The sequence below is a fragment of the Sinohyriopsis cumingii genome, chromosome 12 (genome assembly GCF_028554795.1).
Source record: "Sinohyriopsis cumingii isolate HCF-2022 chromosome 12, ASM2855479v2, whole genome shotgun sequence".
In the NCBI taxonomy this organism is placed as follows: Eukaryota; Metazoa; Mollusca; class Bivalvia; order Unionida; family Unionidae; genus Sinohyriopsis; species Sinohyriopsis cumingii.
In genome coordinates, this window is record NC_142972.1 from 32,616,060 (window position 1) to 32,643,199 (window position 27,140).

General features: G+C 35.0%; 1 protein-coding gene across 1 annotated transcript; it reads right to left on the reverse strand.

The window, feature by feature from the left end:
* Positions 1–735: 735 nt before the first annotated feature.
* Positions 736–26,884, reverse strand: LOC149786210 (polyunsaturated fatty acid 5-lipoxygenase-like). Its single transcript, XM_089976580.1, has 10 exons — positions 26,705–26,884; positions 13,640–13,757; positions 10,843–11,240; positions 9,990–10,175; positions 7,422–7,915; positions 6,394–6,654; positions 5,132–5,248; positions 4,195–4,565; positions 3,003–4,004; positions 736–2,697 (listed from the first exon to the last, which is right to left on the reverse strand). Exons 2-10 carry the CDS (start codon positions 13,724–13,726, stop codon positions 2,518–2,520), a joined length of 3,096 nt encoding a protein of 1,031 aa, XP_089832706.1. The 5' UTR covers positions 13,727–13,757; positions 26,705–26,884; the 3' UTR covers positions 736–2,517.
* Between the last annotated feature and the right edge of the window lie 256 nt (positions 26,885–27,140).

Here is a 27,140-nt window from a genome sequence, read left to right on the forward strand (position 1 = left end):
AAATACTGATTTACTGTTACATGGCATGAAATACTGATTTACTGTTACATGGCATGAAATACCGATTTACTGTTACATGGCATGAAATACCGATTTACTGTTACATGCAATACCGATTTACTGCTAAGACGTTCATATTGATAAATCATAAGAATATTAAGCAAAAAATACCAAGCTAGTTTGAAATTTAAGTCTCGTGAATGGTCGCTAGTTTGAGTAGATGAAATGAATTTTGAGGTTCAACGCATTTACGAACCCTTCAATTGACAACGACTGTTGCATTGAGCTTCTTTGAAGCACGGGAGGCATGGAACTGAAGACAGTCTCACGCACGTGTTCAAGATTGTTTTTCTTGGTCGTGTGTTGCTGTTTCTGAATATTTTAATTCATTCGATAATATGGTCCCTGCTAATGTAGGTTACTACTCCTAATTGTTTGGATATGAATTTTCAAACCATATTCAAATGTCCACAGTAGATTTTTAACGAATTAAAGTTACCGCAGAAAGTGTTTTCATCATGTTTTAGAGGTGAATGTAAAAAAAAGCCTCCCTCTTTTAAAACAAATGTAGTAAGTACGCGATAAAACTGACCAAAATGAACAGTCATAGATACCCTAAAAAATGTTACAAAAATTAGTGAAGCTTGACGAAGCTGGAATAGTTATTGGGTTTCAAAAGTCAAAGATTTTTTTATTTAGATATGGCGTTTGGATATTCGTGAATCCCACAAGACATTATGATATGCATATTTTATTGTGTCCTTTAAGCAATGCGTACAAGATCACTTATTACAAGAATGGATGTCAGACATATCGAATTGCAAGACTGCACATCTATACACACATTTTAAACCTGAACTAAATATAGACAATAATTATAATATTAGCTGCATTTTGGTACATGAATAAGTGACAATATTATTTTTATCTTATCGGCGACTGCCACATGGAAACTTCAAAGTGCCCATTTTCTGTATGACGATGTCTATTAAACCGTTTTCTGTATGCAGGGCCGAATTATCCATAGGGCAAAGTAGGCAAAGTTCCCAGTGCCCCCGAGGCTCAAGGGCCCACTATATTATCGTCTGATTTCACAGGCAGGGTCCCCGAGGTTCAAAGGGCCCCGTATATTATCGTCAGATTTCACAGGCAATGTTGTTAATAGTACTGTAACCGTATCTATGGACTTGGCAGGAAAGCTATGGGCCCCTATGTTGGCTGTGCCCAGGGCCCCCAAAGGTTTAATCCGGCCCTATCTGTATGACGGTGTTTATAAAACCATTTTCTGTATAACTGTGTCTATAAACTATAAATGATTCTTTATCTCATATAATATGTTACACTAAAATATGTTTAACAAATCAAATGCAGAAGCATGCAAACATTTACTCATGTATTTTGGAGAGGGTGGGAAACTATAATGTGCAGTTAAAACAAACTAAAATTTTGACTATCAGCAGATAAAGCTTTCAAATGCGAACAAGATATATGTTACATCTATAATAATAATAATAATAATAATAATAATAATAATAAATATATAATAATAAGTATAATGAGAACAAGAAGAAGAAGAATAAATGCAATAACAACTCATCCTGGAATAGTAAAGACTTCAATTAAACATATTCAGGTCAAGCAGAATACAGAAATTCAAAGGAATACATTTTGTGATAGAATATATATATATATATATATATATATATATATATATATATATATATATATATATATATATATATATATATATATATATATATATATATATATCTCAGCCCCAAATACTAAGTCCTTGGACGAGTTTATTCAAAGAAATACGTTTTATGGCAAGAATATAATTCAGTAGCAAGATACATGTCTGTAACACCATCTACAATATATTCCCCATGCCTAATAATAATTTTCTTTTACACAAGATGACCACTTTGGGTATAGGAAATATGTACGGCTCATTTCCCAACTTCAATCTCAGCAGTTATTTTCACTGTTGTATCGTTGGAGCCTAAACTTATATACGCCAGAACATAGGCTACATTAAAACAATTGCAGTTATGTACGTTGCAACATTTTTGTCTTCATGAATCTGCTGATCTAGCATTATTTAAAAAGATCAGACCACAATGTATATATAGATGTTTCAGAGTACTGGAATTAAGCACATCTCAGGAACCATTGAGGAGTTCGATATCTTCAGGGAGGATACGACTATTCAATTACATCATTTTTTATATCCTATTGCGACAGGTATAATCCATGATTTTACGATGCGGGATACATACCTGTTTCCGACAGGTCAAAACATTTTGAGAATGCTATAATTATATAATAATAATTGAAATTAATAATAGCAAAGCTTGTGAATAAATGTTAAGATATTTTTTTCCACTGAAATAGAGTTCAAAGACCAACTTCGGTCCAAAACAAGTGTACCTGTTAGCATAGTGAAAAGGATAAATGCCGCGTAAACCACTTAAGTAAACTACTGACTAAATTAAGACCCACTGTATCATTCAAGATTCATACAGCTGTTGAGTTCGGCACGCGCTCGGGAATGAGGTAGGTGTACGGGATCTCAAGTGATTTATTCCTGATCTGTATCTCCTCTGAGATCTTCTTCAGGTTCTCCCGGAATTCTGCCTGTACCTCCAGGACGGAAGGCTCCGTGAAGTAGGGGTCATCATACTCCCCAAGGTAAACCTGGAAATTTTAGAATGTGAGCTGATTGTGCAACCTTGCAGATTCAAAGTATAAATGCAAACATAATTAGGTTGTAACTTTTCCTTTTTTTCTCTCTATTTTCTTTTCCAAAAGTAAGACTTATGATGTTTGACTTTTATAATATAAGTTCAACGAGCATTTTTTAAACAATATAGTAATCCAAAAATGGGATTCACTCACTGCGTGTATAGTAAATTTCTCATTACCTCCGTGCCCGAAGAGTTAAAATACCTTGCAACATTTATAATTCATATTCTTCAGATAGATTTGATTAGTGATCTTACCTCCTGGCTGGAGTATTTGCTAATAAATGCCGTGAAAGCTATCATCATTGATTGTTCTGACTTAGTTGGTAGTGCTGCCATGATGGAAGAAATAGTTGTCCCCTTCTTCTTCGTTGGTGGAGGAGCCCGCATTGTACCGGGGTAGTTTGGTCCGAACTGATAGTAATCGACTTGACCAAAGTTGACGGCTGCATGGAAACAAGACTCGTTGTAAATAATTATGGTCAGGATTTCGATCAAATGTAAGACTGATTCCACGCATCCAGGAACACCGTTGTCTTCTTCTTTCCAAGATACCAATCCATTTAGTTTGATGTCTTTCATCCAGTTTTGTAGCTCTACATCTTCCTCGATGTCGGAGTCGGATTTATAGTAGATGTGCACCACTTTGGACACGAAATCTGATATGCACTTCCACATTTTGATGGCGTCGTCTCTGTAGTGATAATTCGGCAGTAGCTGCGGATCATCAACACCTCTGATTGCTAACTCCATCGGTACTTTGAGATGATCCCATTTGAACTCGCTGTAAGCCCTGGCTATCAGGTCAAAGCTTTTTCCGCCAACGGACAAAAGTTTTGCAAGTACTGCATCGTCACCACCTATCATCTTGTTCTTTGTTGCTGTATTGACCGCAATAGTGTATTTCACGTGCGGCATCAATAGCTTATACACAGGGTGGGCAACTGGGAGATTCCTGTTTGTGGAGACAGCGAAGGTTTCCGACAAGCAATGAGCCCTGAAAAAGTGGGTGTAAATCGCGTGCACTTGAGCATCTGCTGATTTTACCCAAGTTTTGGCAAGCAGCCAATCCAATTCGGTATCGTTGGGAGTCCAAATAGGATTATCTAGTGATGGTTTTTGCTCCAATTGAATTGCAATTGGGATCAGCTCTTCATCAGCTCGAACGTACATCAGGCATAACGGATTTGGAAGATAGCTTCCCTCTTTCCTGGGAATTCCTTCCAATATTTTGTAGTCAAGGATGTAAATATGTCCCGCCTGAAAAAGATTATGAACATTACAATACAGAACACCATTAACAACATTTTGTGTTTGTGGTTAGGTACAAGAACAATTCACGCTTAAATATCAACTTCTTTCTTTGCTGAATGATCAAAGTGAACAGCGAAATATATAATAGTCAAACATCAGTAATAATAGAAACACGCCTTCAACGAATTGAAATTACCTCCATTTCTTCTTGAAGACTCAACTCTCTATCGAGACATCCTTTAAGCATCTCATCCGTAACTGGAAAGTTCTCTAGGGGTGCCTCGCATCTCCTTAGCATGACCGGGTTGATTCCGTCCAGTACCATTCTTCCAAACTCCTCGTCTCTCATCCAGTTGTCTTTGTTGAGAATTGCCTTGGCGATCTCGCTTTGATCCAGAACCTCTGCCATTGCTTTGAAGTCTTCAAAACTATCGAAGGCGTTGAATATTGATATGAAATGGTGTAGTTTCATTTTACTGGCAAAGCTTCCGAAAATTTTATCTCTTTCCCATTCCTGATCAATTGCGAATTTTAGATCTCGTGGGAGATCTTTGTATGATGCGAAATCTGAAATAGTCGGTAATGTACAAGCGATATATTTAACTGCAGTTTTATCCTACTAATATTAAGTAACATAAAAAAACTGAAATAGAATCTGTATTTAGTTGACTACATGTACAGTTTTATCATTATGTTTTAACTGTACATTAAAAAATAAATCACCTAGGCTAAAACATTGTTTATGTTGGGCTTTTCTTTCTAATTCTATAGATAGATTTCCAAATATATTTTTACTTCTCGGGTCTTATAATAACCCTCTCTCTCTCTCTCTCTCTCTCTCTCTCTCTCTCTCTCTCTCTTAAATAATGAAATAACTGTCATCTGGGATCTTGGGTTGTGTTCATACGTCAGTTTAGTTTTGTACGAATTTCTGAATGTTAAAAACTAATGAACTAATTGGATAAACACATCAGAAATATCCTCTTGACAGAAGATCAAAATTACTTGGAGTGTATTTGGATAGTTCACGCTGGATCAGACTATGTACTGTACAATGGGCAATACATGCTAGTACCTATTTTTTTTAAAAAATCTAATATTCAAGGTATACTCTTTCGCAAAAATCAAAGTACCAATTCTCCCAGTTAAACCTTTCTCGGTGTGCCAGCGGATAGTCTTCTGTTTATGTGCGATCTCCAGCTTTCTTAAGTGCCACAATGCAGGATCTTCTTCCCGTTGGATCAAAATCGCTATATAAAGCAGATGAGCATAATTTGCGTGAAAGTTTTGACTTTGGATTAATGTATGTATGAAAAGATGAATATATGACAAAATTAAATTGAAAATAACAATCACAGTTCATTAATTTCATCGTCACCATCATCATCATAATCATCCTCATCATCATTTTCTTCTTCTTCTTCTTCCCCTTCTTTAGTTTTATCTCAATCATAGAAAAGTACAATATAACGGGAATGGTGTGTCGCCGAAGAGACAGGATCATAACTGCTACCAATCTTAACCAAAACAAAAATGGCAACGCTCTCAGAGACATCGTTCTTTACTAAAGCATTACCTTAACATGGAGAAAGGCACGAGATTTTAAGTTAATAGCTCCATATCCTAACATAGACTGGGAAAAAGGTACGAGACTTTGAGTTACTAGCACCATACACTAACATGAAGAAAGGCACTCGATTTTTTGTTACCAGTTCAATATCGTAACATGGGCATGGATAAAAGCACGAGATTTTGGGCTTCAAAATCTCGATCTTCTTATCGGGGTTTCGTTTCCTTTTGTACTCGTTAAATGGATGTCATAGAAATGTTGTGACTAGTTGTATATATGTTCCAATACCAATCGACCAATGTTGCATTCATTATATACATATTAACGATGCAAATATGATTCTTCGTATTAAAAAAAGAACAACAAAACAAGATACATCAGAAGTCACTGCTTTTACAGCAATTTCGGTTTTTAAAGAGTCCTGATTTCTTTTCAGTAAGGTCATAGAGATACAACAACAAAAAAGCTCTTCGCACACCGAAATACATTTAATCTATATTTAAGACATCTGAAAATGCAGAATAAAATCGTTCCCTCCATGTAGAAATAGTTTTATACTAAAATCAGATCCTATACTTACTTATTTTGCGAAAAATAATTTAATCATTTATTTAACTGAAATTTTTGCTTGCTATGATAAACAACGTCTGTTATGGTAATCAGTTAGACTTGATCATCCGAGTAAGGAAACGAAATTTATATGTGGATAAATAGGTACTAAACTGTTTAATAATTTCGTTTGTTTATACCAGCTTTCCAAATTTTCTTATTTTCAAGTGCGACAACAATTAAACGTGATATAGAGGACAATAAACTTAAAATGACCTTGTCCTTTTGGTACGGTGATATTGGTTGTTATCCACTGGAAACATGGAAAGTCATACGCCTTTCTGCTATTCAGATCAAATATCACAATATTCCGTAGAAACCAATCCCTGCTGCGACCCCCGCCGACAAGAAAGATCTTCACGAACTTGATGTCGCCGACGACTGGGGCTTGTAGGTAATATGCATCCTTTCGACCTCGTTCAAAATCGTTATGGAAACTTTTATCCATCATCAGCTTTCTTGTTCGGCCCTTGGTACCTAAAATACAATGTAGGATTATTAAATGACGCTTGTTTTAAATCTAAATCCCACGAGCAGGTTCTGGTAATTGTTTATTTTAAGGGCTATTAGAGAAATAATTTTAATCAAACATTATTTCTCAGAATAAAGACTTGTTTTTGATGAAGCTTTCTAAGCTGCATATTTATTAAAAAGTTTGATCTCAGAATTCAACTAAAGATACATCGACTATAATTGGATCTCTATTTTTACTCGGACGATCCTTCATTTAATTGTATCCTTCTGCCGTTAAAGTTAACAAATGAAATCAAAAGTAGGTCTTAATCTAATTTAAACACGAGTTAGTAGAATGAGAACATTCAAGTTGAATTGTTCGATTGCCTGTTACATTGTAACTTGAGTCATGCGAGCAAAAACTAAAAATGCAAACGAATTAGCATCTTTCATTTTAACCAAAAAAATGTCCGGATGACACTGGTGCCCAACTAATGTGGAATGACCGAAGAAAACTTGATAAAGTTGCAAGGGAAAGCATTCGAATTTATTATATAAAAAAATTGCACTTCATTCAATTGTTGACAAGAAAGGTGAAAACTTAATGTAACCTAAGACTTCCTGACCCAGCCATATACAATATTTTGTCTCAAACGTCATGTAATAATTTATAAGGTATCGAAAGAAATGAAAATTTATGACGCACGAGATGGACAAGAATCGAATATGGTAGGAGGTAAAATAACCGGAAAAATTTGTATTATGTTTTGGTTAAAACTGATTAATCATACCATATATGGCAATGGATACTGCAGCATTTGTATCTGATTCAACCTGGTAGCCAGTCTCCACATGCACCAGATACGTCGTCATTTCCAGTTTATATTTTGCATCAGAGACAGAAGAATGGCTCAAAGGCCGACTTCGAGTAGAAGCGAACAATACTTTCTCACGAACATTCAGCAGGTATGTGTACGGACTTGAGTTTGCCAAAGTTTCAACCCCAATTCCATCTGGCACCTTCTCAACGTTATACTTTGCTCTTTCTGCCAAAACATTTGGAACTTTATATGTGAGAACCATGTCGGCGATGTCTTCCCAAGGATAGCTTTTCTCATCCCAGCTGATGCATGGATCCTTCAGTTCCTCTGGTACAATATCGGATGTAACGTCGCGATGCTGGATCTGAAGGCGCATGGTTGGGTTTGTTACTGCTACATTTTCAAGAGCTTCTCCAAGATAGTGGTCAGATTTCTTTACTTCTGCTTCAGGTCTTTTTAATGTCCTGTATTACAGAAGAAATCTAAACGTTATTTATCTTTTTCACACGTCCTGAATTTCATCAAATATATAATGGATTTATATATTGTTGTGTATCCTGAGCAAATAAAAGTATAGCTTTTATAGCTTCAATCACACAAAACAAACAAGTAAAATGATGGACACAAAATAACTCGTGTTGGTACATTTATTTTGTTTACTTGGAGCTGCCCAAAGTGTAAAAATAAGGTCAGCGAACCATGCTGCAGGGCACGGTACATTTTTGACATGCTGTCAAAGACCTACATATCAAGCCCATGATCAAAGCATTATTGCAAAACGCATGACCTTGAACCTAAGATCAAAAGGTTGAGTGAGCATGTTACAGAATACATTGTGTTAGCTTCATTATGGTTCCTTTGAAGTATTAAGATCTAAATATCTAGAGGTTTAGGCTATATAAGTAAATGAAAAAACTTTAACCAAAAACTCTAACACAAGTGTTCTTCTACTGTGACCTTGGTTCCAATTTCACAAGGAGGAGAACTCTTGTAACAAAATGAATTGACTTAGCTTAATTATTATTAAACACAAGTCTGAAGAAAATCCATCCAAGGGTTTATTATATTAAAATATTTGAATAAAAGCGTTGAACAAAATATTAAACCCGAGGTTTTATAACAGTGACCTTGACCCCAAAAGTCGAAAGGGCAGTAAAGCATGTAACATAATGAGTGTGTGTGTGTGTGTGTGTGTGTGTGTGTGTGTGTGTGTGTGTATGTTTGTGTGTGTGTGATTTGGATTTTAACGTAACTGTAGCAATTTTTCAGTCATATGTTACGATGTCTGCAGTGTGACAGTTTATAGTGATGTCTAGCAGTGGGGCAGCATGACGCAGACATGTAGCATCATGTCCCACCCAGTCGTATTATCCTTACACCAGGCCAACCAGTCCTAACACTAACCTCTTAATGCTTAGCGCCAAGCGATGCATCTGCTAATGTAACAGAATGAAATGGCTTAGCATCATAACGATTTGTTCCAAGTATGTGTAAAATCTGTCTAGTGATCCAGGGAATATAAGCAAAAGAAAAAAAAAATTTAACCGAAACCTTTTCTGTCTGCATGGACGAGCGAAAGTATTGGAGAATTAAGTGCCCTCGCATCCTTTTGAAAAATGCCAGGCATGACGAAAATCAATTAAGAGGTTTAGACAATATAGACAAATAACACTTTTTAAGCCAAATCCCTAAAGCGATTTTTCTATGCATGTGACCTAGAGTATGACATCGTAGGTGCTAACGAAGGTCTTGTGGAATGAATTTCGACTTGTTCATACTTATGAATACCAGGTATGATGAGAATCAAAACAGAGGTTACGGAAATTATTTTTTAAAAATTATAAACTTTAACATGAACCTTAACGCTAATTTTCTGTTATTTGTATCTTGATTAAATGTCAAAACGGCAAGCGGTAACGCTGTCAAATTGTTATAATGGTTCATCCCAAGTATCTATGAGAATATATCAAAGGGTTTAAGAAATATATGCAAACGAAAAGTTTCAGTAACCTAAATCAACTGTTGAGGCAACTGGCATAAATGTGACTGCCATGTTTCTCTTCCCACTAAAGTGACAAAATTAACACTTGGTACGAGAATGTCTTAGCGACGCTGTTTGACAATGGTCTTTTTAATCAGTTCTTATCTTTTACATGTCAGGCATCGAACGGAATTTTATCGTGTAAATTAAAAAGCGTTTGAAAATTAAACGACTACAGATACATACAAAAGCATGAAGCAAGAAGTAGAGCCAGTCCTCATTGGAAGTATTCATTAATAATAAAAGTAAAATTTAGTGAATATCCTTTATACAGTATTATATATAAATTTCTAAAGGGTGGTAAGACAGTAATGCTTGCAATAATTTAGTTGTTGGACATAAGTACTTGACCAATCATTGACGTAGAACCAATGTAAAACGTATATAATTCTCCAAATTGATCCCTTCCCACATTCTTTGCTACTGTCGATCATGGTTTCCCGTTAAATTGTAAAGTTCATATGTTGCTGAAATACAATTGTATTTTCAGAATTTACCATGGCTCTTTCTGTTCTTCGGGAGACAATTTGGATTCTTCAAGGATCCCAGTACCGACAAGTCTGAACCGGAAGAGACGCCTGGTATTTTCTCCCGTGATGCAAGAGTAAGTCACGTGATTGTAGTAATCCAGGTAAGTCCAAGATCTAGGAGGGCGGCGTAAACTCTCCACAAGAGCGTGATAACTTCATAAAGAGAACAGATTTGTACTTTAGAAACTCTGAACGTATTTTCAACAGTTAGCACAAACATTTAGAAAACTTTTCTAACGTATTCATTGAGCAATGTTTTTAAAATATCTGTGTTTATCGAGCGAAAAAATAATTCACGAAGTGATGTACCTACACTCGGTGCCTCGCTCTCTCCCCAAAAGGAGGCAAGATCTGCATTATTTTGTTGAAGTTTGAATGGGTACACACTAGAATGTTGCATTTATAATGCAGTGCAAGCTACATCTGCAGTCACACTATTGGGAAAAATAATACGTGACACATATTGAAGCACAAGCATGCAATTGAAATCCATTCATCAGGTATTCAATCAATGTTGGGCTTGTAACTACTTTGAATTTTAGCATTTGAATATCTGTTGAATGGATGTAAATTACCTGCATGCAATTCGATGTTGTGTCAATGTCTGACATTATTCGCAATATTTTAGACTTTGGCTGTACCAAAAACGAAATAGGTTTCTCTCCAAGTAACAACATATTGCTCAGTGCACATCTGTATTTCTTAATATTAAATCTCATACAATTTTAATTTCCTTTTAAAGTTGTTTTCTAAATCAATATCAACCCTTAATTCTTCCAATGATGATAATAACGACAAAACATTGATTCAGTATACATACTTCATCGGATTCATATATGCCCAAAGTTTCAGGGCCCAGGGTCCACCATCAAGAGCTGCAAGGAAGTCCTGGAGAGATTCAGCGTCATTGAATAGGGACACATTTCCCGTGGTAAAGGCCATGTCCATGGGACCATCGGACTCGTTGTCGCCGAACTTCAAGAAGGCACATCGCAGGTCCGTGGCTGCGTTGTCATGCACTGTGTGGTTGAAAAATCGAATTCTCATCTCCTTGGTGCTGTTGGGTTGAAAGATGTCGTATGCTGGGATAGGAACGTCATCGGCTATATCTGCATACCCCTGTACTTCGTCGCCCCATGCGTCGCCCTTTGCTGATGACAAACTCCACTTAACTTTAAATACTTGCAAAGATGCTCTTCTTCCCAAGGTTTGTTTTGGCTACAAGAACGTTGATGATGAAAACAAGGTGGAAAATATTCATTTTACTGACAGCATTTGAAAAACTATATGAAAAGACTCTAATGGAAAGCTACACGAATATACTCTAATGGAAAGCTACATGGAGAGACTCTAATAGAAAACATAATGAAAAGACACAAATGGAAAACTATATGAAGAGACTCTAATGGAAAGCTACATGAAGAGACTATAATAGAAAGCTACATGAAAAAACTATAAAGAAAACTACATGAAGAAACTCTAAGGAAAACTACATGACGAGACTCTAATAGAAAACTAGATGAAGAGACTCTTATGGAAATCTACACTAAGAGACTCTAATGAAAAATGTCTCTGAATATGATATAGCCTGTAACGTTAAAGTCGTGCTTACATCTTTGATGTTTATCGTTAATCAATATATAGTATATTATCGCTGTTCAAAGAAGTCTGGTGTTACGGCATTGTTACCAGGCATGAAATTTAGCAAACAAACATTAGTTTGTGTTTTGACTTCAGCCTAAACTACAAAAGTCTGATTTGAACAAAACTGATTGTGACCTTGGTTAGATACATTCTTTACATAAGACCTTGAACTAACTGTAATGTCAAGTTGCTGAAAAATTGTACACTTGGTTTGTACTTCTTTTGACCGACTGATAGTCGTTTGACCCTTTTGATTGTGTGTATGTGTGTGATTTGGATTTTGAACGTAGCTATAACAATTTTTTTAGTCATATCGCTATGATGTCTGCAGTGTGGCAGTTTATAGTGATGTCTAGCGGTGGGGCATCATGCCGCAGACATGTAGCATGATGTTCCACCCAGTCACATTATCCTGACAGCAGGCCGACCAGTCCTAACACTAACCTCTTAATGCTGAGCGCTAAGCGAAGTAGCTGTTAGTACCATTTTTGTAAGTCTTTGATATGACTCGGCCATGGATCGAACCCACGACCTTCCGCATCCGAGGCGGGCGCCTAACCACAAGGCCACCGGAGCGGTTTTGATTGTATCCAAATACTCGTATGTATGTATGTATGTATGTATGTATGTATGTATGTATGTATGTACGTTCATCTGACAGAGAAACACATTCACGCGGCTTTTTGTTTTTACGTGAAAGTCGTTTAAGCACCGTTGCAGTGGGCATAATGTTTACTTGGCAAATGTATGCATAACCAGCCATAAAACAGCCCCAACCTGTCAGAAATAGCATAAATGTGTACCCATGTGCCAAAGTTTCTTGATTCAATTAATATCAGTTACAGGAACAACCATTACCCCAATCTGCCGCAGACAAACTAAACTAATTATGCTCGGCTTTAATGAGAGTGATATCATGGATTATGTTTGATGGCGAAAGCTTTATTTCATCATTTTTTGTTGTCTGGGTGTATTAGCAATCTTGGTTCTGATGAAAAGAAACGGATCGATCTAATTAACCTAATTCAGTTGATCAAAATTCACAAGCCACCTGAATGGTGATTTAGGCCGAGCCATATTTCTGGTCAGACGTGACAAACAAGACTTCAATGTTTTAGATTTTATGGGACGCTTTTTGGGACCCGAAAACCCCATTAAATATAAATTCATTTTAATATCCTTACCTTTCTTAGTAATTGATGCCAATTTTTGAATTAATCTTTTTTTTATTAAACACCGCTGTATCCGCAGGTTCATAACACACATATTTCACATGATTTTGCACAAAAAATAATTTACTCACATGATATTTTAACTAGGTTAACAAAGTGATTTTCATTCAATTGTAGATACCACGTCAGTGTTTCCTAATAAATATTCCATGGACGATTTGAGTTGCATAACTCGTTGACTTCATATTTTTTTCTTCTTAATTTTTGCACATAATGTAGATATGAAACTTTAGTTAAGAGATTAAAACCCAGATAGGATAGCATGCTACTTCAAATCGTGCACAAAACTCTGTTGACAGAATAAATTAAAATATCCGGTGAATGGTTAAATAATGCTTTAATGTACAGTCAAACCTATGGTATACAAACACCTCTTAGAAGTGAGGAACGTCTAAATGGCCTTCGCGACATTGAGCTGCTTAATGGAAGTTTAGCTAATAACCTGAAATAAATATAAAATAAAATATTTAAAAAAACAAATAAATAAATAAAAGCACATAAGATGCCCGGTATCCAGATTGAAGGTTCAGTTACAGTGAAACTCGTGTAGTGTAAACCTATACAGTAAAAGAAAAGAAAAAAACCTTCATTTTATGAACTCCTTCTCTTATCATGCAAATTTCGTGTCAAACCTCTACTTAGAGGACACAGGCCCATAACACACGAAATAGTGTTGTCACTTGAATGTAATTTTTAAACGAAACATTTACTGTAAACTAGTTTTAAAAATCATGCTCTCACCTTTGGTTGCTTCAGAAATTCCTCCACTTTCTTCCCGCTATCCTTCTCAAATAATTCATACGCCTTGTTCTTCCAAGATCCATCCATCTTTTAAGAACTCCCAATGATAGCAATAATACTAACAATAAATAAAATAATAATAATAACGATGACTATAACTAATGTGAAAATTTTATTGTAAACGAGCCAAGTTTCTGATTATGTTTAAGTTTCTCACTTTCATACTGGTTTATTATTATTATTATTATTATTATTATTATTATTATTATTATTATTATTATTAAACAAAGGATACAAAATATGCTGCAGCTAGTTTCTGTAAAAGTAATTTGCCAAATGTTTAAAATAGTGTGCATAGAAATTTATAAAACAGTATGCATATATATGTTTAAAACAGTATGCATATAAATGTTTTAAATAGTATGCATATATATGTATAAAACAGTATGCATATATATGTTTAAAACAGTATGCATATAAATGTTTAAACAGTATGCACATATATGTATAAAACAGTATGCATATAAATGTTTTAAATAGTATGCATATATATGTTTTAAATAGTATGCATATAAATGCTTAAACTAGTATGCATACATATGTATAAAACAGTACGCATATAAATGTTTAAATAGTATGGATATAAATGCTTAAAATAGTATGCATATATATGTATAAAACAGTATGCATAAAAATGCTTAAAACATTATGCATATAAATGTTTAAAACGGTATGCATTTAAATGTAAAACATAGTATGCATATAAATGCTTAAAACAGTATGCATTTAAATGTAAAACATAGTATGCATATAAATGTTTAAAACAGTATGCATTTAAATGTAAAACATAGTATGCATATAAATACTTAAAACAGTATGCATTTAAATGTAAAACATAGTATGCATATAAATACTTAAAACAGTATGCATTTAAATGTAAAACATAGTATGCATATAAATGCTTAAAACAGTATGCATATATATGTGTATCAGCACACTATCTTTTATGTCGTTTCGTTTTACTGCTAGAATATCAACCCAGACGATATTCAATGCACGTGATCATCGACTGCATGAGTGCACTATACTGCAATCGTCTATTAACATCTAGACTATTAAATCGAAAAAACAATAATATGTCGTTTGTATTATTTGATTTACAAACACATTTCCAATTAAATTCAAGAAATGCAAGATGCTTTATGACGACAAATTACTACAATGCATGACCGCATTTAAACTGATACAATGAAAGTAGCAAATGCTTCAAAATCGGATGTTTTTGTTGGGAAGTTAAATAATACTGCTGTAACCGATTTTAAAGTATAGAAAATATGACCAGAAAGTATTTTTTAAAAGACTATCTGTTTAATATCGTATCAAATTATCGCAAATGAGGTGTCATTCATTAAAAACGAAAGACCGAGATTCTATGTAATATCCTCAGCATTCAATGCAGTCGTCTTAAATTATTGACATAATAACAAGTGCTAAGCTGTATCACTGAGCAATGGAATTCATATCTGGCCATAATGTATGTATGTATGTATGTATGTATGTATGTATGTATGTATGTATGTATGTATGCATGCATGCATGCATGTATGAATGTATGTATGTGCACTTATCTCACGAAGAGAACTTTTCAAGGTTAGCGAGTTCAGTAAGTAATGTAACAACTAAAAGATGGCTTATACCCCACAACAACAACAACAACAAACTGAAAGAAAGTTTTCAACTGCGTTAGCATAATTTATGGTACTCAGTACCAATTAAATATTCACGATGTAAATATGGAGAACGAAATTGTAAGTACAGTGTGTGTGTGCGTGTGTGTGTAATTTGTCTGGTAAATAACGTCTCAACGAATAAATAATTCACATTGTCACAGGAGCCGCACTGTGTTCATCATCATTTATTCTAGTTTTCTATAATACGTGACCCCAATGACCTTTATTTTAGTGCAGGCAGACACTCCATTAACACTTTCTCGTGCCCCATTGATTGTGCTACATATAATAAAACGATAGAATTATTTTTGGGGAGGCGTATTATTTGTGTCTTCTTTGATATTATCTATATATTACAAAGAGACACTGTAAAACTTATTAACTGCGAAGCACCTGCTTTGCATACCTGGATTTAAACATGCTGGCAAAGCATTTTCAATACAAACGAGCTCGCATGAAAATCACTGATAGTAAAATTTATCCAGCAAAACCTGTTTTGAATCTATGTATACTGCAAAACGATCGTTACATGTGTCTAATCAAGCCATGAAATGTATGACACGATTAGCATACTGACATAATAGTTGTGTAAAATGAGTGAAATTTAGTTTCATGATTTTAAACATTTCGATATTTAGTCATTTGCCTTCTATTCTTCCTTCTTCATCTATGATGTGACCTCTTGACTAAGAATGCAGTACCTATTGAACGATAGATCTGAAACAAAACATTGTATTCTAGCGCTTAATGTTTTTACATGCCATGTGCACCTATTTTGCACCACAACCGCGTTGTAATTTTATTTTATTACCGTAAGCTTAATAATAATGAACAGAACAGAAAAAAAGCCTTCACTTTAACCCGGTTACAGAGTGAAACATGAGTACATCCATCAGATTTATGTAGCGTTACGGTGTGACATACGAGCAAGACTTTCATATTTATGTGGCGTTACCTTGTAATATATGAGCACACCTTTCAGATTTATATGGCGTTACGATGTGACATATGAGCACATCTTTCAGATTTATATGGCGTTACGATGTGACATATGAGCACATCTTTCAGATTTATATGGCGTTACGATGTGACATATGAGCACATCTTTCAGATTTATATGGCGTTACAATGTGACATATGAGCACATCTTTCAGATTTATATGGCGTTACAATGTGACATATGAGCACATCTTTCAGATTTATATGTCGCAGTCGCGTCACTCTTATGAAAGCAGTATTGCCAAAATAAATTGATTGTGTATTAGGCGATAAAGCTTTAAAAGCAGTCAAACCGATTTATGTTAAGAATGCAAAAGGAAGAGACAACAAAAGTCAAAACCAGCTAAAAAAAAAAAAAGAAAGAAAAATAACAAAGTATGCAAAGAAAAGGAAACAAAAGATTTTTTTTTCAAAATGAGAGAGAAAACAAAACGCATATTAAAGAACGAGACATGAAGAAAAAATAAATCACAATCAGGCTACATCAAAGCTGAGAATGACGATATGATCGAACATCAAGTGCTTCTAGTACTACCAAAGATCAATTACAAACAATAATTCAAATCTATTCTATCAAGCTACTTCGTAAGATAACCCCTTGGTATAAGAGGCAGTTTTTGTTTTGCGGGGTGTTTTTTTTTTTTGTTAACAACATAAGCAAAGCGTCAAAATAAACATAAGCAGCCTTCTAATGGCTAATGTTGATTGCGTACTATTCTACCAATCTACTGACAATATGAATTGACCATTGCTTCTTGCTAATAACGAAGGTTGATAGTACACTATTCTACCAATCTACTAACAGTATGAATTGGCCATTACTTTAAATTAGCAAAAGTTTTGTTCTAACGTAATATTACGAAATTGTGTTGTGAATAATTAAAAATAAAAATTATACAGTTTACATTTAAATTTTTTTCTTGCAGAAAATGAATGTTTAGATCATTGGTTTAATAAAGAGAATTCACGGGGTAAATATTTGATTTGGTAACTTTGTTGGAAATGCACAGGTATTGGCCCGATTGGAATCTTCTTGGTTTAAGTCGCTATTTTTGAGTGTTAGCGGCCTGTGAATTGAATAAGATTTCTGTGATCTTCTGTTTTCTGTCCTCACTTTTGAGTAATTCCAGGCATAATTACGTCAATAAAAGTGTGGTCCGGGAAGAAAAATGTTCCCCATACTTATTTCCATTTTTCTAGTTCGCCAATGTGACGCATGGAGATTTATTCTAATATAAACTTTTTCTATTATTTTTTTTCTTGTATTCGCATTTTACAGAATTTTAACATCTGAACGTTTTCTGTTTTTTATCTTCTTGTAATTCATGTTTGCATTATTTTGGAATTTTCTTGTCTTCCTTTATTTATGTGCAATTCAATTTCAAATTATTTAACACTACATTAAGTTGACGTCATTTAGCAGCTACGATGCTACTGTTCCGAGGGAAAAAAAAACGCTGCATACATAGATACATACATACAGGCATACATACATACATACATACATACATACATACATACATACATACATACATACATACATGCATGCATGCATGCATCCATCCATCCATCCATCCATACATACATACATCAGCATATGGAATGCTGCATATGCTGCGTGTAATTAGGCATATCATATTTCATGTGTTGCCTGCAATAAGCTGTGACTGTGCTTGGAAATATATTTTGTTTCCTTCATATGTTGGTAAAACGATAACTGTCCAGACGCTTGTTATCCCCATATTTTTTTCGCTCCGACTACCTTCCGTGTACCCCGAAATTTATACTTCACACGATGTACATGTATCTATAAATCAAACCAGTCGCCGATCACGATACAAACATTAAACAAAGTAAAAGAATTCCCACAGGATAGGAACTTAGAATGTTTAATTTGTAGTTATTTGTATATTTTATATTTTTTTAAAAAGCAGAGAATACATGGAACATACCGTTGAAATTTTAAATATAAATCGAATAACAGTCAAGTAAAATACTAACTTCATATTGTGAAGGAAAAGAAGAGACCTAGTAAAATGAAAGCCCAATTAGTTTGAGAGTTTTTCTGAAAGGTGTAAGTTTCAAAATATACATTTAACAGTTTTTACGTATTTTCTTGCAGGTGTTCCGGTCTATCTGTTCGTTTGTACATTCCCGTGTAGCCTGAAAACAGCGGAATGTGGAAAGAAGAGGATGTAATAATAATCCATTGTTTATACTTGACCACTTTACCCTACTCGTTAATACATTTTTGTAAGTCTCGTGTCTCTTTTGCACAAGCCTACTGTATTATATAACCACACATATCATTAACAAGCGATGCAGTCAAATACTCCATTAATGTTTCATCTATAAAAACACAAAACAAGAACAAGTTATGTGACCCTTGCCTTATCTCCTCTTGTTCTCCTTTATGTTATCTCCTCTTGTTCTCCTTTATGGCACACAGATGTACAAGGGAACTTTTATATCTTACAAACCTGAGTTGGACGAAAGCTAATGGTTTCTATTCCACTAGCTCCTGAACAAATTGGAGCGTTAAATAACAAATTTGCACGTCTTTCAAACAAACAGGTTGCATTATATACCCAACAGGCAAATAATCTATATACAAGCAATACTGTCAAACACAAGGAGATAAAACAAATTTTGGAAGAGCTGGACGCTTGAGAAAAATGCCGAATGAAAATAAGTGGCCCGGGGTTAAAATACGTGTCAGCTGCAAACAATGTAATAATGCCAAGAGAGAGTTAGGAAACTTCAAGAGTAAGCTATTGGCAAACAAAGAAAGTATGTTTAATGATTTAGACGAAGCAGCAGAGTTAGATATAAGGTTTGGATTTCTTACGATAACGATTGTAATATTGGCAGAAACTCTAAAAAGCAGCTTAGAATAAATTTAATAGGGAAATAGCACGTGACAATATGAGTTACTAACTTATTAGACACTTATTTTAAACACATATACATGTCTTGACCAGGCTATGCAGCAAAGAAAAATTACCCGATTTTAAAGTCTCCGTTTTTAATGGAAACTTTACCTTCAATCATAACACATTTTAATTTACGTAAACACCGGGAATGGATGGCGTTCAGAAACATCATATAAAATACAGTGGCAGGAAATTGATAGAGACGATCATAAATTTATTCAATGCGATATTTAAAAAAAGCAGCTGGATATCTTGTGATGGAAAGTCGGCTTGATTAAACCAAACTACAAGGTCCGTATTTCTAATATATGCTTGGTACAAAGTATTTGAAAAATGTATATATAATAAATTAAATCATGGTACAAAACGACATTGGAAAATATTCCAAATACCCTACAGCAGAGCTTTCAGAAGGTATTTGAGATGCGTAAGAGCATCGTTCAACTTACATTACAACTTGGCTAACATGAAATTAGAATTAAAAGTCTATGTCGCATTATCGAATATAAGGAAGGAGTTTGACACCTTAGGATACTAATGACTTATAATAAAGCTTCTCCTATTGTCCTACTGGAAAACTCCTCAGTGTAATTAAGGAATCATACTAGAATATGTATAGCATTATAAATGGCACTAAATCTGAACTATACCAATCAGGCATGGTGTCTGCCAAGGTGGGTTGCTTTCTACCCTCCTCTATATTTTGTATATATCAACCATAGTAACAAAAGTTTCTAAAAGATTCCAAAATCAAATTAGTAATAACCGATGGATCAATTCCTTCTGGAAACACTGCTTTAGCTGATGATATCACTTTTGCAGCGACAACCCTTGCTCACTTACAAGCAATCGCTGATACCACTTAATTGTATTCTGTAAACCGAAGTTTAAACATCGAGGCAAATACGACGCAGAAGATAGCATTTTGAAGTGAAAACGGTCCAAATATTATTCCGATTTTACGAACTATAGATCAAGTATTGGTCCCTATCAACTCTGACTCGAGATGCGTAGCAAAAGTAGAAAAGCCGTGTTCAAAAGAAAGAAGATCTCTATATTCTTATCAGGATTGGGAAAACGGAATATTTATTAAACCCATTAATCACTACAGGTCTATAAACCAAACTGATATTCCAACAGTTCTTTGCGATTCCGAGTGTGGTCAAAGACTGGATTGAAAGATATAAAAATATTATGTGTTTCAGGATCAATATGTGAAACACATTAAATAATTCTCGCATAAGACCAGATCTACAACGATCTAAAGTATGCTTGAACTAAACAGAACTGTCACTGAAATTTATAAAAGAAAGCTCCAATTATTTGAAAATTATGTCATATACCTAATTCTACACGAACATGACTTGAAATAAACTTATATATTTGTGCAAGATAAGACTTTTTCGGCTAAGAGTGAATGGAAGCACTTTTTATGGAAAACCATAAATGAATATGAGAATAATCATTTCAATTGTTTCACTTTTCGTCCTTTTAAAGATTTAACATTATACATCAGGCATGTGCAACTTCCTCAAAGGCACGGGCCGTGTGTGAGTGTGTGATTTGGATTTTTAACGTAGCTTTCAACATTTTTTCAGTCATATCGCTACGATGTCTGCAGCGTGGCAGTTTAAGGTGATGGCTAGCACTGGTGCATCATGCCGCAGACATGTAGCATGATGTCCCACCCAGTCACATTATCCTGACACCAGGCCGACCAGTCCTAACACTAACCTCTTAATGCTGAGCGGCAAGCGAGGCAGCTGTTAGTACCATATTTATAAGTCGTTGGTATGACTCGGCCGGGGATCGAACCCACGACCTCCCGCATCCGAAGCGGACGCTCTAACCACTAGGCCACCGGAGCGGTTAAGGCACGGGCCGAAAAAAACGATTTTTAAAACCACATCCTATGGTGTAAATAAAAAGATACAACCAGGTCGCATGACATTGCTCATGACTGATATACACTATCGTATTAAACCTGTCATTGTTCGGTTGATACCAAGGGCAAACAAATACACCCCCTTAAACTGGTAACATTTTCACCGAGAAAAGTAGGCCAAAGTGATTTCAACGCAGCCTGAAGGCCGACATTTATATACATCACATGACAGGGTGCTCCAGAAATTTATATCGATTTCGACCAATAGTGGGACTAATTTCAAAAATAAGTTATGGACTTTTCAGCAAGAGGTGCAAATAAAGGTAAATGTAGAAAAATAATTTCAAACGATCTTCTTTACATTTCTGAGCTCAAATAATGAATTATTTTTTGAAGTTATATTACCATAAATTTAAGAGAGGGATGAAACGGGAAGGTATCATATAATTTTTTGATCCTTAAATTGTTGATACTCTTACTCGTTGCGATGGACATATTGCCTTTTCCCCTACAAAAGAAGACTGTAGCGGTCGCAAAATGGCTAGAACTATTCCTCATCGGCGGACGCAATATGGTACTAAAAGTAAATTCAACATAAAAGATTGTATTCTTCTTTATGTATGCATGCATTGTAATTTAGATGACAATACGTCATGCCCTTGTCATCCTAGTATCTGCACCATTTCTATGTACTGTTATTAAAGCCATAGAGAAGGAAATAAATGTGGATTGATTGAATGACTGGAAGGCTGCAGATTTGGAATAACCGAATGGTCTATTCATTCCAGAAACCATGATTTAATTGTTGATATTCCCTCCTGCAGCGACAAACCCTTCTCATTTAAAGGCAATGCTTGATATCGCTCACTTGTATTGGTAACCTGGAATTTTAAAATCAATGAAAAGAAAGAGTCGTAATATTGTTTACAGAGCGGAAAATAGAAGAAAAAACTGCAGTTTTTACGGAAAATTGGGCGAAGCACTATACCAATTGCCCTGTCAACCAAACAGATAGGCAAGCACTATACCAATTGCCCTGTCAACCAAACAGATAGGCAAGCACTATACCAATTACCCTGTCAAACAAACAGATAGGCAAGCACTATACCAATTACCCTGTCAAACAAATAGGCAAGCACTATACCAATTGCCCTGTCAACCAAATAGATAGGCCTCCCTTTTGCACTGACATGAGCAGCAAAAGTTTGAAAAGGCAAGTTTAAAAGGACGAAATTTATTACATCGGGATGAGAAATATGGGATGCAAATTAAACCCTTAGCTACTGCAACTCTGTATATAAGGGGGAAAAAAACGTTTTGCGAATAGCGCTTTATGGTTGCTAGGTGTAGTCAAACATCGGATCAAAAGACGCTGAAAAATTAGATCTATTTCAAATTCAATACGCGAATCACATTTAAGAATTTTCACGAAAGACCAATAATATGCTTGGAGTGAGCAGAATTGTCGCTGAAAGTTTTAAAATGAGGCCGCCGTACAACGGAAATATAGTATCGAAATTAATACTTTTAATGAGTTATACATTTCTTTGCAGAAATGGCTGTATGACATAAAATCTGTTTATTCCTACTATACATATAGAACCCTCTAGATCTATAACGTTTAAGACTCTATTGATATTTTGTACCAGTTACGTGTTTTTTTCCGGCTAAAAAGGAATATACGTGCATTATAGTGAAAGCTATCAATGAATATGAAAATAATCACATAAAACAATCGTTTTACTGATTAATCTTTTTAACGGTTTAAAAATGTACATCACAGTATTAAACCGCCTTTGTGTGGCAAATACCGCTGTCAATCAAAGAGACTAGAAGTGTAGCCAGGTATACGGTATCTAGCCAGGTAACTCCATACAGAATGATACTATCTAATTGTCATTAGTCAACATTGCAATGTTCCTTACACTGATGTTCTTGCACATATGCTAATCTCCTGCTCAAAAACACAAAGAATGATGGGTCGACTTTAGTCTCATATTACCAAAAACTTCTTTATTCTCCGTTAACTTGATATTAGGTATTGTTCAGCACTGCTATGGAATTTCAAACATGGATTGCACGACTCAAAATTCTGTCGCAATATTTTCTGCAACAACTTTGCATTAATTTTGTAATTAATGTCAATACAACAACTAACCACGAAACGGATGGCTAAATCGCGTTTCTCCATTCTAGGGGAGAATATAGCGATCGCAGCGACATACAGGGCCGGATTAGGGGGTGGGTTTCTGGGGTTTCCCAGGCTAAAAAAATATTGAACGTACACGCACACACACACGCACACACACACACACACACACACACAAACGTAGTCACTTGAAATTTGACCATTGTTTTATTCTTACGCATGTTTATTATGTATTATGCACACTTTGAGCAAAGAGACACACAGACTATTGTTTTTGTGCCCTTTCGAGGAAAGTCAGGGCCCTTTTTAAATTTTTGGCACGCCCACCCCAACACTTGACCTGATCCGGCGCTGACACAGGCTCATGCCAGTCAAATATAAAAAGATATAACATTTGTAATGTGCAAATACAGTAATCTACAAGAGGCAAGAAGGACAAGTGATATTGAAAGGGAAGGCATTTATCTAAAGCAACAAAACAACACGAAAACTCCTGATGAGCATTGCTTTACGACACCAAAACTCTAGATGAGCATTGCTTTACGACACGAGAACTCTAGATGAGCATTGCTTTACGACACGTTTTCTTATTGAAGAAAAATATTAAAGCAGCAGCGGCAGCAACGCCTTTATAGACGAGTATCACGCAGACTGGTTTTATATTTCAGTATACATTTAAACCTTCACCTTTACAGGGTTCTCAAAGGCAGACATATATTTTGCTGCTCCAGTAATCATGTTTTTCAAAAGGTTAGGTGTGGAGAGCAAAACTACCTAATGAATCACTGGAGGTGAAACTATCTGAGCGTGTATGCACAACATCAAAGCGTCATTGTATATTTGACAGATAAACACTAAAAGGTATTAACAACAAACCATTTGCTCCGCATTGGTGGATTTAAGACTTGGTGGCAACACATTTTCAATACAAATGAGCTTGCTTGAAAATCATTAATATTAAATCTTATCCTGCAGAAAAATGTTTTCAATTTAAATATTTTACAAAACGATCCTCGTATGTGTCTGATAAAGTCATTAAACATATTACCCGGTTAACACAATGGCATGACAGTTGTGAAAATATCAGTTAAATTTAGCTTCTTGGCTTGAGATGTTTAGATATCTATGCATTTCCCGTATCTCCTTCTTTCTCCTTCTCCTCCTTTATCTTCTTTCATTGTGCGACATCACATGTCCAAGGATGTGAAGTTTGAAAACATAGGTAAAGAACGAAACAGTGTTTACTTGAACTATTTTTTTAACGACTTTACATGCAAAATGCACATGCCTTGCACTACAACTGGAATGTAAATTTATCTTACATAGGTCGTCTTGTTACAAGAATAAATCACACAGAATAGAACATAATACAATCTTTATTTTCAATTCAGATCAGAGAGTGAATCTTGAACACAGGTAACAGACATGAACGGTAATTTGGCATGGCGCTGTCGGAAGTCGTTTTGAAGGCGTTATTGTCAGAATAAACTGAGCATCGGTAAGGTCAAGCAAGTTAAAAAGCAATCAAACAGTTACGCTTATAATAAACATGCAAGGAAACAAAACAAAAATAAACCAAAATTTAACTTCGGGAATGGGGAAAGGAAACAAAACATAACGAACTTAGAGACTTGTGGAAAGCATATTTAATCGTCAGACTGGGTTCAGAAGACAAAGGATGAAATGATTTAATTTTGAAAAAAATAATATAATTAACATAGAGAAATGTTGTCTCAATAAATAAAGTTTATCTTGTTTCCGACATTTTGCTTCTTTATTGAAAACCAATTACAACGTGTCACTAAATTCAACCTTACGTGTATTTGCATGAATCATGATATTTTCACAGGATAATCCCTGAAAAAACAATGCCGTTTATTGTTTTAGTTTAATATAAACAATATCATCAATATTATGCTAATAACGAATGTTGAAAGTGTACTATTATTCATATGTATTGATAATTCACTACCGATACGAACCAACAAATCTCTTGTACATCAAGATGTCAAAGTTTCAAAGCGGACAATTGCTTGATACGTTGTGCATATGCGTTTAATTTTCTCTTCGATATTCTTTGAATGCTCGCGAGAAAACATGAAATGAATGTCATTATATAAGACGTGCTGCATGCATGCTAAATATTTTGTTATACTTTGTTTGAATATCTCAAAACAAATAAGAGCTACTTACATAAATATCAGACAACTTCCACCCCCACCCACCCCCACCATTTATACCCAATCCGTTTTACATGATATTGCCACTTTTCAGATGTGTAAAGTCCGCGTCATCATATCGTGGAGATGAAAAAAATATCTTCCTAAAGTTAAGTCAGAAATAAACTTTATCCAGATAACAGTGTTGTTCGTTCTGGAGTATGTTTGCCGATGGCTAAATATTGAAAAAATATGTATATTTCACAATAGTTAGATACTTACCTGGGGTAAATTCTTACTGGCGCGTGCACATGGATACATATTCTCAGATCGGGTTCAGAATCAGACCATGAAAGCTGACATACATGTGTTTATACACCCATAAATCATTGAAAATAAGTTTATAAGGAATCATAATATTTTTTACATCTTTGACATCACGGCTCAGTTTTGAATTAGGGGCTTGATCTTGTTAATTAAGCCAATCATTAGTGATCAATCAGCTATATTGACCAGTTACCTGGCTCCGCGACATGGGCGGGAGTGAGAATCCATAAAGTTCTCACAGGCAAATGTTTTAATACGGGCGGCGACTTGTAAATTGTGCGCATAAATGCCATTGTAGGGTTACCATTTTGTTAAAATATAAGAATTTTTAGTGTAAACGTTTCGATAAAAGGTATTCAGTTATGAGGTACTATCACTCAGTTCTTGTTGTTTGACACGTGGAAACAGTGGACCTGTACTGCTATTGTTATGTAGCTTCCAGCAAAGTTCTGGATACGAGTTCGCATCCGCGCCTCAGTTCCTGACGCTCATGTTTTTGTTCGTTTGTTTGTTTCTTTATGGGTTTTTTGTTTTTGTTTTTGTTCTTTTCTTTGTTTTTAATTTATTATTTCAATTGCGAAAGAGACTTTAATAGTTTTAGAGATGTGAACGTGTTTTGGTTCTGTATGATATAAAGTAAGTTAGAATCTTAAAATGTAAAAAAAAAAAAATGTATACATTTGAAAAGTCAATTATCACTTTATCAAATTAATATATACCGCTTAAAAGTCTTATTTATCCTCCATAATATTTCGTGACAAAAAGTAACTACCAATAAAACAAATATGCTCACCTCTAATTGCAAAAAAGTTATTTTGCAGTTTATTTATAAGGCCTGATTTTTAAATTTAAAAAAAAAAACACAACATTTTTATATATTTACCTGCAGGTAATCCTGATTTGCACGTTCACAAGTACACACCTTCAGAGAACACTGCCATGTTCATTGGGAGACGAGCATTCCAGCCACTTGTCTGTGCATTCCACGCGTGGCCTTGAAACAGTACTGTATCAGAAGGAGACGACGCTGTATAAATCTGCCGTTTACACTTGATAGATCTGCTCTTTCGTGCATTACGTCTTGTGACTTTAGAAAAACAAAATTCAAGCATACGTTGTCATCTTTATCGTCAACAAGCTATGTGGTCAAACATTCCACTGATATTTTACAGGTTGTTTACTAAATTTGTATGATGAGATGTGATCATCTTCCAAAATTGACAGTAACCAAGTCAATACAAATTGATAATGTGTCAGTCAGTGTCCCATTCTAAGCTAAAGGACAAATGTGAATTATCTTTGGGACACATTTATTTTCA